Here is a 13,572-nt window from a genome sequence, read left to right as displayed (position 1 = left end):
CCCGCGGGCTCAGGCCATCCACTCACCTCAGCCTCCCAAAGGCGCGGGACTACAAGCTGAGCCACAGAGCCCGGCAATAACAGAACTTTTAATTTACTTTGGCAGGACATGAGAAATACATGTGGTAATGGATCCAATGAGAGTGAGAAGTCGAGGGACAAATATAATGCCAATGTTTTATATGAATACAATGATCACAGATTCCAGATTCAATGTTGGCTATTAATGCTTGGCCAAGCCGACTGCCTGAAACCTGAACCTAATAATGACCAACATCAAATGAAAACAAGAGAGCAAAATTAGATACTGTAGACCAAGTGTAGGCAAATCCAGCAGGCTACCTGCTTTTGTAATTAAAGTCTTAGTGGAGTATGGCCACATCTGTTCATTTATATTGTCTTACCATTCTCTTGCTACAATAGTACAGATGAGAAGTTTGGATAGAGACCATTTGGCCCACAAAACCTAGAATATTTACTATCTGGATTTTTTTTTTGAGTTGGAGTTTCACTGTGTTGCCCAGACTGGAGTGCAGTGGCCACCCCGGCCACTGCAGCCTCGACCTGCTGGGCTCTGGCGATCCTTCCGCCTCAGCCTTCCCAGTAGCCGGAATTACAGGCGCGCGCTACCACGCCCGGCTGATTGTTTGGTTTATTGTAGAGATGAGGTCTCGCTGCCCAGGTGGGTCTCAAACCCGCGGGCTCAAGGCAATCCACTCACCTCAGCCTCCCAAAGGCGCGGGATTACAGGCTGAGTCACCGAGCCCGGCTACTATCTGGATTTTTACAGACAGGTTGCCAACTATTCTCTAGACCAATGATTCCCACTGTGTGATCAACAAAAGCCTGAGGGCAACCAGGACACATTCAAGGGGTGAGTGAGGTCAAAACTATTATAACACTAAAATGTCATTATCATTTTTACCTTGCTGACACCTACACTAATGAGAAAAACCACTGGCACATAACATACTGACAGTAGCACTAAACTTTACTTGATGTCACTGTATCCTTAACCTCAAACCACTCATGGCAGGGGAAAAACGGTCGGAGGGAGGGGGGAGCAGTTTTTCTTTAAAATATCCTTCATATAGTAAAATGTATTAATATTATTAAATATCAACCTTTGAGTATACATCATTTTAAAATTCTATGTGACCAAATGGGATGTACACATAAATCACATCTGCCACTTACAAGTATGTTTGTTTCATGGAAAAAGCACTCGTACCATTGTTTTGGCTGTATGCTGAAACTACTTTTTTTTTATTTTTTTAGTATGTCAACATGTGGAGCCGGGCTCGGTGGCTCAGCCTGTAATCCCGCGCCTTTGGGAGGCTGAGGTGAGTGGATTGCCTGAGCCCACGGGTTCGAGACCCGCCTGGGCAGCGAGACCTCATCTCTACAATAAATCAAAAAATCAGCCGGGCGTGGTAGTGCGCGCCTGTAATTCCGGCTACTCGGAAGGCTGAGGCAGAAGGATCGCCGGAGCCCAGCAGGTCGAGGCTACAGGGGCCGGGAGCAGTCGCTGCACTCCAGTCTGGGCGACAGAGTGAGACTCCGACTCAAAAACAAAAAACAAACAAAAAAAACATGTGGAAGACCTGTATAACTCAATGAACTAGTGTTCTTCAAATGACCAATTTATGATGGTACAAAATCATGCATGAGTAAAAGATCCATGAAAAGTGCGAGACAGATTAAAAAGGATAAGATTATGAAGAAAAAAACCCACTTTTATAGTTTCATATCCCATAATGAAACTAATATTTAAGACATTAACACTTGATGAATTTTGATTTAGTAACAAAGAATATCCACACTTATCTGAAAAAGCTATTTAGGTATTCATCGTTTTCCTTACATCAGTATAAGGATTTTTTTCACACACATCAAGAAAAACATACTGTAACAGAGTGAATGTGAAAGCAGATATGAGATTCTGTTAAGCCAAGCATCAAAGAGATTTGTAAGTACATAAACAATGCTACTGTTCCCACTGATTTTCATATTTAAAAATCTTATTGGCCGGGCTTGGTGGCTCAGCCTGTAATCCCGTGCTTTGGGAGGCCGAGGTGAGTGAACTAATTGCCTGAGCCCATGGGTTCGAGACCCGCCCGGGCAACTTGGCGAGACCTCATCTTTACAAAAAAAAAAAAAAATTAGCCAGGCGTGGTAGTGCGCGCCTGTAATTCCAGCTCCGTGGAAGGCTGAGGCAGAAGGATCGCCAGAGTCCAGCAGGTCGAAGCTGTGGTGGCCGGGAGCGGACACTGCATTCCAGTCTGGGCGACTGAGTGAGACTCCAACTCAAAAACAAAAATCTTATTTATGTTAATACATAGTGAGGTTATAATTTTAAAATGACTAAGTATCTTAAATTTCCCAATCTATTTTTAGTACATAAATACAGCCAGAAAAACAAAATCAGTTTGAAGGTCTCAATTTTTTTTTAAGAGTATATAAGGGTACTTACTGATCAAAGTAAGAGAATCACTGCTCTTGTTTTTTTACAGATATATTTAAAGGAGAGTAATACACACATACACAAAATATGTACCTAAGACTGCATGGGTTCTGAAAATCCTAAAATTTTTACTATTCGGTCCTTACAAGAGCAAGTTTACTGACCCCTGGTCTAGAAGGAGACATCCAGAGACAGGTTTACAGGAAGGAATTTATTATGGGAACCAAGAGGGCCCAGAGAATACTCTTTCCCGAGGCTTTGAGAAATACAAGCTTAAAAGGCCCTACAGTGACGTTCTGCAGGGATAGACAAGGGAAATGACACTGCTGACATTCAATGAAATTTAATGGGAATGACAGGTTTCTGAGGTCAAATAGTGCTACTCTACCACCAGAGACGATATGCTCTATTGCAGGCAACAGAGTTAGAGAAGTTACTAGGTTTGACCCAGAAAAATGTTTGGCAGTTATTGCCCCTAGACCTTAACAGAATGGGCTGATTAAAACTGTAAAAGACAAAGCAGAAAACTCTTAATCTGGTATTCAGAAGTCCACCACATTAAAAAAAAAAATTAGACCTCTCACCTAATTCCAAGACATGAGCCACTAATCAATCACACTGTCCAGAGATTTGTGGCCATTTTCCAGATTTTGGGGGAACTGCTGAACACTGGCTGAGAGGATCCTAATATAATTATGATGCACTAGGAAATTACTGGTGCTCAGGTGATAAAGTTTGGGCCCAGTGGGTCCCCCACTGAAGAATGTTTTGGATTTTAGATTTTGATATATTTTCATTATACTTACCAACTTAGCATCCTAAATGTGAAAATTCCAAATTCAAAACGCTCCAAATGAGCATTTTTCTTTGAATACCATGTTGACTTAAAGGAAATTTTAGCACATTTTGGATTTGGGATGCTCAACCTGTCATCAGCAGTAGAACAGACATATATAAGATACTGGCAAAATCCTGATGTTTGTTTTCTTACTCACAAACCAAAGACTATTATGGTAGAAAACGTCACGTAAAATTTCTAAGACTCTCTCACAATACATGACATAAGGGAGGAGATTTTATCACGTTTCTATTCAACATAAATGTATCCTGCCCAGAAGACACATAGAGACAAACAAATATATTATTATAAATTTATTCAGGTGGTGACTCCAATTTAACTGCTGTTTCAAATATGACTACTTCACTGGATCAAATTAACAACGCCAATACTGTCTGTTGTGAGCAGCTGACTTGGTGATTCTCCCCACCCCCTCTATTTCTATTAGTACAGACAGGAGTTGACAAATTTTTGTAAAGGGGCATTAGTAAAAAAGTTAGCTAGATGATCTCTATCACTACTCAACTCTGCCAAAAACAGTCAAAGGCATTATGCAAATGAATGGCCATGGCTATATTCCAATATGGTTGCGTTTATCCCCAAAAAAATTAGAGGACAATTCAGATTCTCACAGAATCCTACAGTTTGACAACCCCTGGTATAGTCACAAGAAACAGTTTACTTTTACGTACACAAACAGCAATATACTTTCACCGTCTTATCTCAGGACTATATCAACTCTCCATCATTGTTAAAATCTAGGCAGTAATTTCTTAAAGCTGGCTTGTAGGACAGTTCTTCTCTTAGTTGACATGGACAAAATGCTTGACCCACATGAAAATTTCATTGTTTATATTTGATAATCTTAGAATATGACTGAAGTATTATTTTTTATCAGATAATTCTTCAAGGAAAAGAAAATCTGGTTGGCAGGCATTTTAATTTTCTTGCTAATCCTCAGGACATCACACTGATCCATTTGATGCAACATGCTGCTTAGACACAGAAATATGAAGTAGCAATTATCAGAGCTCGTTGGGCAAGACACACGCAGTAGAGCCCATGAAAATTCAGAATTCTGCCAGCACAGTAAAACTTCTAAGTGTCTAGCGTTCTGGAGCATGAGAAATATGCCCTCTACGGTGAAGAGATAAGCTGTTGCTAGGTGAGCTACTCTAAATTTCAGCGGCAACATATAGGACATTTGGATACACTGCTGTGAGCCATTTACAAAAAACTTCAAAGGCAGTCTGTCTTGTGTAGGGCCCAAAAGCAAAGACGTTCTCTTGCAACAGGTGCAGATTAACGTGCAAGTTGCTCTAAACACTTGGGTTATTTCCCAGAAGATGCTTGCAAGTGTCTTAAGCAGAAGTGAACGTTGTATGGAGCCACTGGCAAATCCTACAGGAGAATCAAATTAAGATCCTTAGGATTTAGAAAAGATAACTGTTTTCTTTAAAATCGATTATGGTTTGCTAATGGGTCCCTGTAGAGACTGGAAGACTGACCGTGGACTCCCATATTACATGAGATTGAGCTACCCAATGTAAAGCGAATACTGTCTAATCCATCAAGTTATGAAGTTAAGGTATGCATAGCTGCACAGCAGATGTGACACATACACGATCTAGCTCAAACAAGTCTGGAAGGCAAAAGGAAGGTAAGAGAGCTTCAAGTTTCTGCTACATTACCTACTCTGTCCCTTGATAACTGGCATTCCCAAGGAAAAACAACTAGCAGGCATGGTTTCTGACACAAAAGCACACATGAAGCACTAGGGCTTCATGCAGGCTCTCGAAGAACAATCATGAAGGAAACCCTCACGGTGGCAATGTGTCAAACACTGCATGTGATCTCACCTAGGAAAAGTGGGCAGGGGTACAGATCTGCACTGTTTCATGGATACTGGCAAAAAAGGCTTACCCAGACAGTGAAGGACTTGGAAGGAACTCAATTACAATTTGGTGACAAAAGATTTGGGGAAAAGGAATATGGATACATCTCTTAAAATAGGCACAAAATGTGAGAATATTTAAGCCTTCTGAGGATGCTAGGTCCAACTGAAAAGAACCTGTTAATCCCATGGGCAAACTGAATAATTGCGTGGATGTCAATTTACTTCTCACAGCAGTCCCTCTTCAACAGACACAAGAAAAAGTGCCCATGGAGGTAGGAAGTGAGGTTATCCATGGGCTCCGCAACACGAATTTCCACAAATCAAAGTAACCTCACACTCAGCACAACCACACTGCAGTGTTCCCTAGGGAGAAAAGCAAGCCACCTGGTAGCAGGTAGACCATCCTGGACCACATCCATCATGAAAGGAACAGCAATCTGTCTTCGTAAGAGCAGTCATATCCCTTGCAGCAACATGGATGAAGCTGGAGATCATCATCCTATGTGAACTAACTCAGAAACAGAAAACCAGATATCACAAGTTTTCACTTACATGCAGGAGCTAAATGGCCACAAAGCTGGAAATAACAGATTATCCTCATAACTGGCACACCAATAAGAGGGGGAATTAAGGACTAGGGTTCAGAAATGACCTACTGAAGACTGGGCACAGTGTCTCACGCCTATAATTCCAGCACTTTGGGAGGCTGGAACAGGAGCACTGCTTTAGTTCACAAGTTTGAGACCGGCCTGGGCTACACAGAGAGAAAGAGTCTCTACCCAAAATAAAAAAATTAACATGGTGGCGCACACACCTGTAGTCCCAACTACTTGAGAGGGAGGCTGAGGCTGAAGTACTGCCTGAGCCCGGGAGGTCGAGGCTGCAGGGAACCAGGATCATACCACTGCACTCCAGGATGGGTGACAGAGGGAGATCCCAACTCAAAAGAAAAAGAAAAAAAAAAAGAAACTATCTTTGAGTACAATGTTCCCTGTCTGAGGAATGGACCACCTGAGACCTAATCCCCACCACTGTACAAACATGCATGTGTACCCTCTGATTCAAAAAGTAGAAATAAGAGCAGTCATTTGCCGTATGGATTTACTTTCCATGCCCACAATACTTCTGCCAAAATTATCACTCCTGTACATACAGAATATCTTATTCACTGTTCCGTTACTCCATTAAAACTGCTTCTGAACAAGGGAATTCATTTCAATGAAAGATGTGCAGCCATGACCTCAAGCCCATGGATGCCACCTATCTTACCAAATATGGCCAATTCTGAAAGCAGCTGGTCTGATACAGTTGTAAACCAATCTACTGAAGACTCAGTTACAGTAGCAGATGGATGACATTTCACATGGCTAGGATAATGTCTAAAAGCAATACATGCTCTGAACCAAAGATCACCGTGTAATACTAATTCTCCCAAAGTCAGAATGTAGAGGTTGAAGAAACGGGGATGAAAATTAGAATAATTATTCTGCTACACTAATGAGCTATAAGCAAACATTTTACTTACTGTCCCTACAATTTCGGGCAATGTTAATTTAGAGATGATACAGCGCCTTAAAAAAGAATTCCTTTATGGAGAAATACAACTAGAGTCCCAATGACCTGAAAGATTATACTACAAATTGAGACACTTAGGGCTACTCAAGCAACTGAACCAACAAGCAAAGGAGCCTGCTGAAAATGTACTGACATGACTGGCCCTCATTATCAATGGGACACCAGTTGCTCCAATACAATGAGGGTAGTACAGTATTACTGAAACACAGATGGATTTTTCCGGGGTATCGCTTGACATTGCTACATCCAATGATAAAAAAAAAGTCAATGAAAAACTGTAGCAACTGCATTACAGGGAGTATCATGAATGGCATTCTCTTTAGAAACAAAGGTATGAATCACGTCTATCAGCAACAAAGGTAATCAGCGGAGGCACTGGCTAAGGTAAAAAATTGAGATGCTGGGCGTACACACAAACACTCTAGTAACTAAGCCTGTATATACTAGTCATGTTTTATCTTTATGCCCTTCTCCTATTCCCCTAGTATGTAAAATAAGGCTACACTTCAAGATATAACCTAAGATTATAAAAGAGAGATTATGACAGAGCAGAAAGGGGAATGAACATCCAAGTGTTCACTCTAGGGAGGCTGGAGTGACATAACTTTGACTCAGGTTTTGAAGAGAAGGTAAGACTACCTAAGGAAATGTGAATATCTAAGGTAATATGAGAGATACAAGTTACATCATGTCAGACAGAAATATGATATTGCAAGTGTCTTTATTTGGAAGTTTAACATGGGCAAAACAGTTACATTTGTCTGACGGCTGAATTCAAAATGGGGTATACAGTGCGGGACTGTCTTGTAACCCATAGGCATTGTCTTCAGCCCTTTTATGATCTCATATGCACTGCCATAAAAAGATCCTACACTTCCTGGAATCCCCTGAATAGCCTCCATTGTGCCAATGAAAAGAAAACCCACCAGGTTAGGAAAGTAGAAAGCAAGCCAAGGCTTATTTACTCCCCAAAAGTGATTGTAGCCAGATGAAGTGTCACTGTCGTTTCCTGGCAGGTAAGTGAGAACGACCCATTTTGTGATACAGACTGAGCCAGACCAATGGTGTTTTGAAGAGATTCATTCTTTAATGTTGCAGCAGCTTCCCAGTCAGCCAAGAGGAACCATCAGCTTTGGTGGGTGCCTCAGTATCTGTTTTCCTGATATTTCACTTATAGACTGACAAAGACTCTCTCTGACTCAACTTTAGTCAGGCTCCTCTGGCGTTTGTTTTTGTCAGGTCTGCAATGCCTAGCTGTATCAAGAATCTTGCTAAGTCAGTTTACAGAGGAAGTCAGAAGTCAATTCCCATCCTCCATCTGATCAAACTGTCATCTCCCCTTGGTATCTCATCATCCTGGCCTGCCTTCAGAAGGACTCTTGTTAGTAGGTCATTTAGCCAGAACTCTCCTTTACCCATGATGTTTCCTTGGTGATAATCCTCTATGTGCTGACCCCCATTCCAATTCTTACCTATAAATCTCAACTTATCCATGCTATAACTGGAATTGAGCCCAGGTCTACACTGAGGTCTTTTTTCTCCTATTGTGATAGTTCCCAAATACCACATTTTTACTTCTTTATCTATCGTCCAGCTCTGATTCTGACAAGCTTTCCTGGCCGTTAGCAGTGACTTTGTTGACCTTCACTACATCAGCCCCATAAACATTAACCATACACCAATGTATATGAATAATAAACAGATAATCACAAGGGAGTATTAAAAAGTAAAAAGACAAGAAACTGGTTAAAAAACACTATATATATACTTATAAGTATATTCATTTGGAGGATAATGATAGAACTAATTGACATATTGATTATGTTCTAGAAACTGTTTATTGGCTCACAAAACCCCTTCATAAATTTTCAAAAAGTAGAAATGCTAAAAGCCACTGTCTGTGATTAAAAAGCAGTAACATCAAACAGTAACAATAATAAAAATTTAAAATACCACCACCACCAACCCATAACCACAGTATCAAACCTGGAATTTAAAAACATTATCTTTCAAACACAGAGGAAATTGTAATGTTAACAAAATCACAGTGAGGAACACTACATATTCCAAGTCTATAATTTAGTTTTTGCTTAACACTGTTCAGATAAAGATTTTATAGTCTTTAATACATAATATAAAATGTAAAGAGAACAAAAAGAAGTAATTTTCAACGGAAGAATTCAGGAAAAAACTGTAACTAAATCAAAAGAAACAAATGTATAAATAAGGGTGGGGGGAAGCTGTTTACAACATTTTCCTTTTCAAAAGTCTTTCTCCGAAAATCCAAAATACTAATTCATTTTTTAAAGCCACTAATGAATTTATACAGTCTGTTATTTTGATGTTTTTGCAAAAAATAAGGGCTATTTAAAAAGTAAAAGTTTTTACTTCATGAGAATATCCTACTTGCTATATTTACCCAAGATAATGAGTAAATCATGGTACTATGATTACACGCACACACATATTTGAATTACCAATACTTTAATATTATAATTACAGACTGAACTTAATTCTTACCTTTTTGCTATTTGATTCTCAAGATGCTTAACTTTTTCTAATAACTCTTTCTCAACAACATCTCTCTCCAATTTAAATTCTTTAAGGGCAGTCTGAATAGCTTCCTCTTTTTCACAATTAAGCTTCTGAATTAACTGTTCTCTGTCTTGTTCCTGGCTCATGAGCAATTTCTCTTTGTCTTTCTCAAGGTTCTGGATGATAGTTTCATATTTGTCTTCTTGTTGGGTGATTTCTTCATCTTTTTGCTTTTTAAGAGCACTCAATTCTAAGTCTAATTTATTCTGTAGTTCAATTATTTGTTCTTTTAGATTTTTTTCTATTTCAAATGCTTGGTGATGCAAAGATGTTACTTTATTTAATTCAGTTTTAAGCAAATTAGATTCTTCTTCATGTCTACTAATTAACTCTGAAATGCACTGATCTTTTTCAATTGTCATTAAAGTTCTTAGCTCTGCTAAACCCACCTGATAATGTTCATTATTATCCAGAATCTTTTGGTTGAGTTTACTTATTTCTGTTCTCAAGTTTTCTGTCTCTTGTTCAAGAAGAGATTTCAAAGTCTCCTTCTGTTGGGCTCTGCTTTCTTCCAGCAAAATTTTTATTTCATCAGTTTCTGCTTCTTTCAATGCAAGTTCAACCTCTAGCTTGCATCGCATGTCTGACAAATCAGAAACCCTGACTTTTAATTCCTGTAGCTGTTCTTCTTTTTCCTGGATAATTGTGGCATGAGACACTTGCATGTGATCAATTCTCTGCTGATTTTCCTTTTTTAATTCCTCCAAAGAAACTCTGTGGTCAGTCATAACTTTCTCAAACTCCTGTGTGTGCCTAACTTGCAAAGTGTCCTCTAATTCCTTTAGATGACTTTGCTCTAAGGACTGAAGTTCTGCTCTCAATAACTGTAACTTCTCATCCTTTTCAACATGGAGCTTTTTTAAGTCTTCTAATGCTATCTCTCGTGATTGCTTCAGTTCTTTAATTTCACAATTTTGAGTGTGCATTATATTTTCCATCTCTAACAATTTCTGATCCTTTTCATTCTGCAGGCATACGACAGTTTCTTTTTCATGTTTAACCAAAGCAAATTCATTATCCTTATTCTGTAAAACCTCCTCAAGGCATACTAAATCCCCTTTCAGTTTCTTAATTTTATTTTCATTTTCTTCACTTTCCTTTATTAGTGTATCAAGTTTATCTTCATATTCATTTTTTAAAGACTGAAGTTCTTTTTGATGTTTTTCTTTTAGTGTGATTTCTAAAGAACATTTTACTTTTTCAATAACATTTCTTATTTCTACCGCTGTACATTTTAAAGAATTTGAGAAGTCACACTGCTCTTTTTGTACAAATGTTCTGAAGTGGCAAAGGTCTTCCTTGATGGTTTGTAGACTAAAGTGAGACTCTTCGGCAACAACTCTACACTTTTCCAGTCGGACATTCAGCGTAGCATGACCTCCAAAATCCTCTTTACCACATATATTTGTATCCTGCATACGTCTACTGTCTATTGCATTGATAACTGATGAATAAAGTGATTCCACCATCATTTCTGGACTTTGAGGATCACTTATAGGATTAGGAGATGATAAATTTTCTTCTATTACAAACTCATTCACAGCAGACATAAAATCTGACTCAGGACTTTCTGCTAATGAATCCAAGTCTAATGAAACTTGGTGAATAGTTTGTTCTATGTTTGGATGGGGGATAGTTTCAAAATCAAATGTCTGTGCATCGATGCTATCTGGAGACAACTCTTCTAAGGGACACACTGCAGGACATAAGGGATCCTGAACATTGAGTGGAGGAGGAGTTCTTGGTGAGGTAGTAGTTAAAATTCTCGTCGCACTTTCTATCCTTGGTGAAGAAGCAGACTGTGGGGATGCCTGACTCCCGGATGCCTGGAAGAGAGAAAGAAAGGATTAAAGAGATTCGGAGGCACAAATATTTTGCACTATACTGAGTAACTGTTCGAAAGAATTGAATTTGCCTTTTGTTCACTCAGTAGATCTGTAATGGTCTGTGACATTTCATCCAAACTTTGTGCTGCTTTTACCAAATTATGTAGAGCAAGTACATGCTGGTGTAGAGGTTCAAAGTCACAAAGTAAGGGCACCCTGAAACAAAATGCAATCAAATTAGACTTCTGATTTTTTAAATAAAACCTGGATAACTGGAATTATTTCAATATGTGAAAAATAAGAGAAGTCCCATTCCTCTTTAATTAATACCAGGAGTACTTAAAGAAGCCTGAGTCATAATCTGTAAAGTGATAAATTAGAAATTTCCTAACAGCATGCGAACTCAGAGTTACTGATAGAAAAAACTAAATTGCACGTAAGGCATAACTTCCTTTAACTTTACCTTCATTGTCTAATATTCATATTCCCCAGAAATTTCCTAAAACAGTCATAGGAAAGCCCGTTCATCAAAAAATATTTCTCTATTCTGGCACCTCATAAGACTACTGTTACTATTTTGCACAGCTCAAGAATAATGAAAAATTTTAAGGTTATGACATAGTTAAAAATACTAATGACACTTACCTGAGGAATGGCTGAACTTCGGAAGGACAAAATGATTGCAAAAACTGTAAATCTTTTAATGAAATATCTGGAAGTTCACAGTCAAACTTTCGAGGCTTCTGAGTCTGAACAAAAAAAAATGTTTTTATCAACAAATTTAGATGACAAATTTATATATGGTTTCTTACTATAACTAAATTCAATATAACAAAATGGTTCAAATCTATCACACTTAAGACAAAAGATCGTTCAATGAAAACACGGTATACTACTTTTCTGAGCCTTTTAGCAGACTGGGACATGAGCTGTCGGTGATCAAGTGATGTGTTTGTTCCTCCTCTTCTTTGTTTTTAGCATAATTTTATGGGAATTATAGTATTCCAGTGAATATGAAATAAAACCATTTGCTTCACAAATGCAGAGGCCATACTCATATTTTTCCTTGACCTATATAGTATGATCACAAAGACCTCAAGCCCTATATATCTATCGATTCCTATTATCTATATAAGCATGTCTGGCTTTTCTTCCCAAGTAATATTTTCTTTTTTGCTGGGTTTGGTGGCTAACACCTATAATCCCAGCACTTTGGGAGGCTGAGGAGAGAGGACTGCCTGAGTCCAGAAGTTAGAGATCAGCCTGATAACTTGGCGAGACGTTGTCTCTACAAGAAATTGAGAAAAATTAGCTGGGCGTGATGGTGCATACCTGTAGTTCCAACTACTACTAGGAAGGCTGACACAGAAGACTCGCCTGAGCATAGCAGGTTGAGGCTGCGGTGGTCATGAGCATGCCACTGCACTCCAGCATGCGTGACAGAGTGAGACTTTTTTTTTTTAATGTAAAAACTTTCTTAAGTAATGACTTTCCTACTTGTCCTTCCTTGAACTTTCCATTATATATTCTTTTTTGAGCAGGAGTCTCACTCTCTTGACCAGGCCAGAATACAGTGACATGCTCACAGCTACTACAGCCTTGACCTGCTGGGCTCAGGCAATCCTTTCCTTCTCAGTCTTCCAAATAGTTGGAACTACAGGCATGCACAACTAAGCCTGCCTAATTTTTTTATTTATTGTAGAGACAAGGTCTGTCCAAGTTGCCTGGGTTGGTCTCCACTTCCTGGGCTCAGGTAATCCTTATACCTCTGCCTCCCAAGGTGCTAGGATTACAGGTGTGAGCCGTTGCGCCTAACCGCCATTACATGTTCAAAAATGCAAACTCTTGGCTAACTGCAGTTTCTTTTACCCGCCTGGGCAGCGAGACCTCATCTCTACAATAAATCAAAAAATCAGCCGGGTGTGGTAGCGCATGCCTGTAATTCTGGCTACTCAGAAGGCTGAGATGGAAGGATCGCCAGAGCCCAGCAGGTAGAGGCTGTGGTGGCTGGGAGCGGCCACTGCACTTCAGTCTGGATGACAGAGTAAGACTCCAACTCAAAAAAATAAAAATAAAAATAAAAATAAATAAACTGGAAAATCCTATGATTTTCTTTCTAAAACTGCAAAGAATCTCACCTTTTAAAGTAACTACAACTGTTTTAAATCATGACTCAAAACAGATTTAGAGATGTGAAGATATTCTTCATTTTAAAAAGGGTTACAAGATAAATGAGTATGAGAATCACTTCCTATTACATCACTCATTCTTAGATATTTTAAAATATATAAATAGTTAAAGCCCTAAGAAATTCTGTTGCTGGACTTGGTGGCTCAGCCTGTAATCCCAGCGCTTTGGGAGGCCGAGGTGAGTGGATT

General features: G+C 39.1%; 1 protein-coding gene across 3 annotated transcripts in view; it reads right to left on the bottom strand.

The window, feature by feature from the left end:
* The window catches only part of RB1CC1 (RB1 inducible coiled-coil 1), a 97,578-nt gene that overhangs the window by 36,586 nt on the left and 47,420 nt on the right, over nucleotides 1–13,572 (bottom strand). For all 3 annotated transcript variants that reach the window (XR_002482438.1, XM_008066372.2, XM_008066373.2), the window contains exons 13-15: nucleotides 11,840–11,943; nucleotides 11,284–11,410; nucleotides 9,294–11,194 (exon numbers count right to left, since the gene is read on the bottom strand). Coding sequence is in view for 2 of the 3 variants with exons in the window: in XM_008066372.2 (XP_008064563.1) it covers nucleotides 9,294–11,194; nucleotides 11,284–11,410; nucleotides 11,840–11,943 (2,132 nt within the window). In the remaining variant the exon portion in view is untranslated. The remainder of the gene's footprint in view (nucleotides 1–9,293; nucleotides 11,195–11,283; nucleotides 11,411–11,839; nucleotides 11,944–13,572) is intronic.

This window comes from Carlito syrichta, unplaced genomic scaffold, assembly GCF_000164805.1.
Source record: "Carlito syrichta isolate Samal-C Ts95f unplaced genomic scaffold, Tarsius_syrichta-2.0.1 Scaffold308897, whole genome shotgun sequence".
Taxonomy (NCBI): domain Eukaryota; kingdom Metazoa; phylum Chordata; class Mammalia; order Primates; family Tarsiidae; genus Carlito; species Carlito syrichta.
Note: the sequence above shows the minus strand (reverse complement) of the source record. Positions and strands in the feature narration are given on the sequence as shown.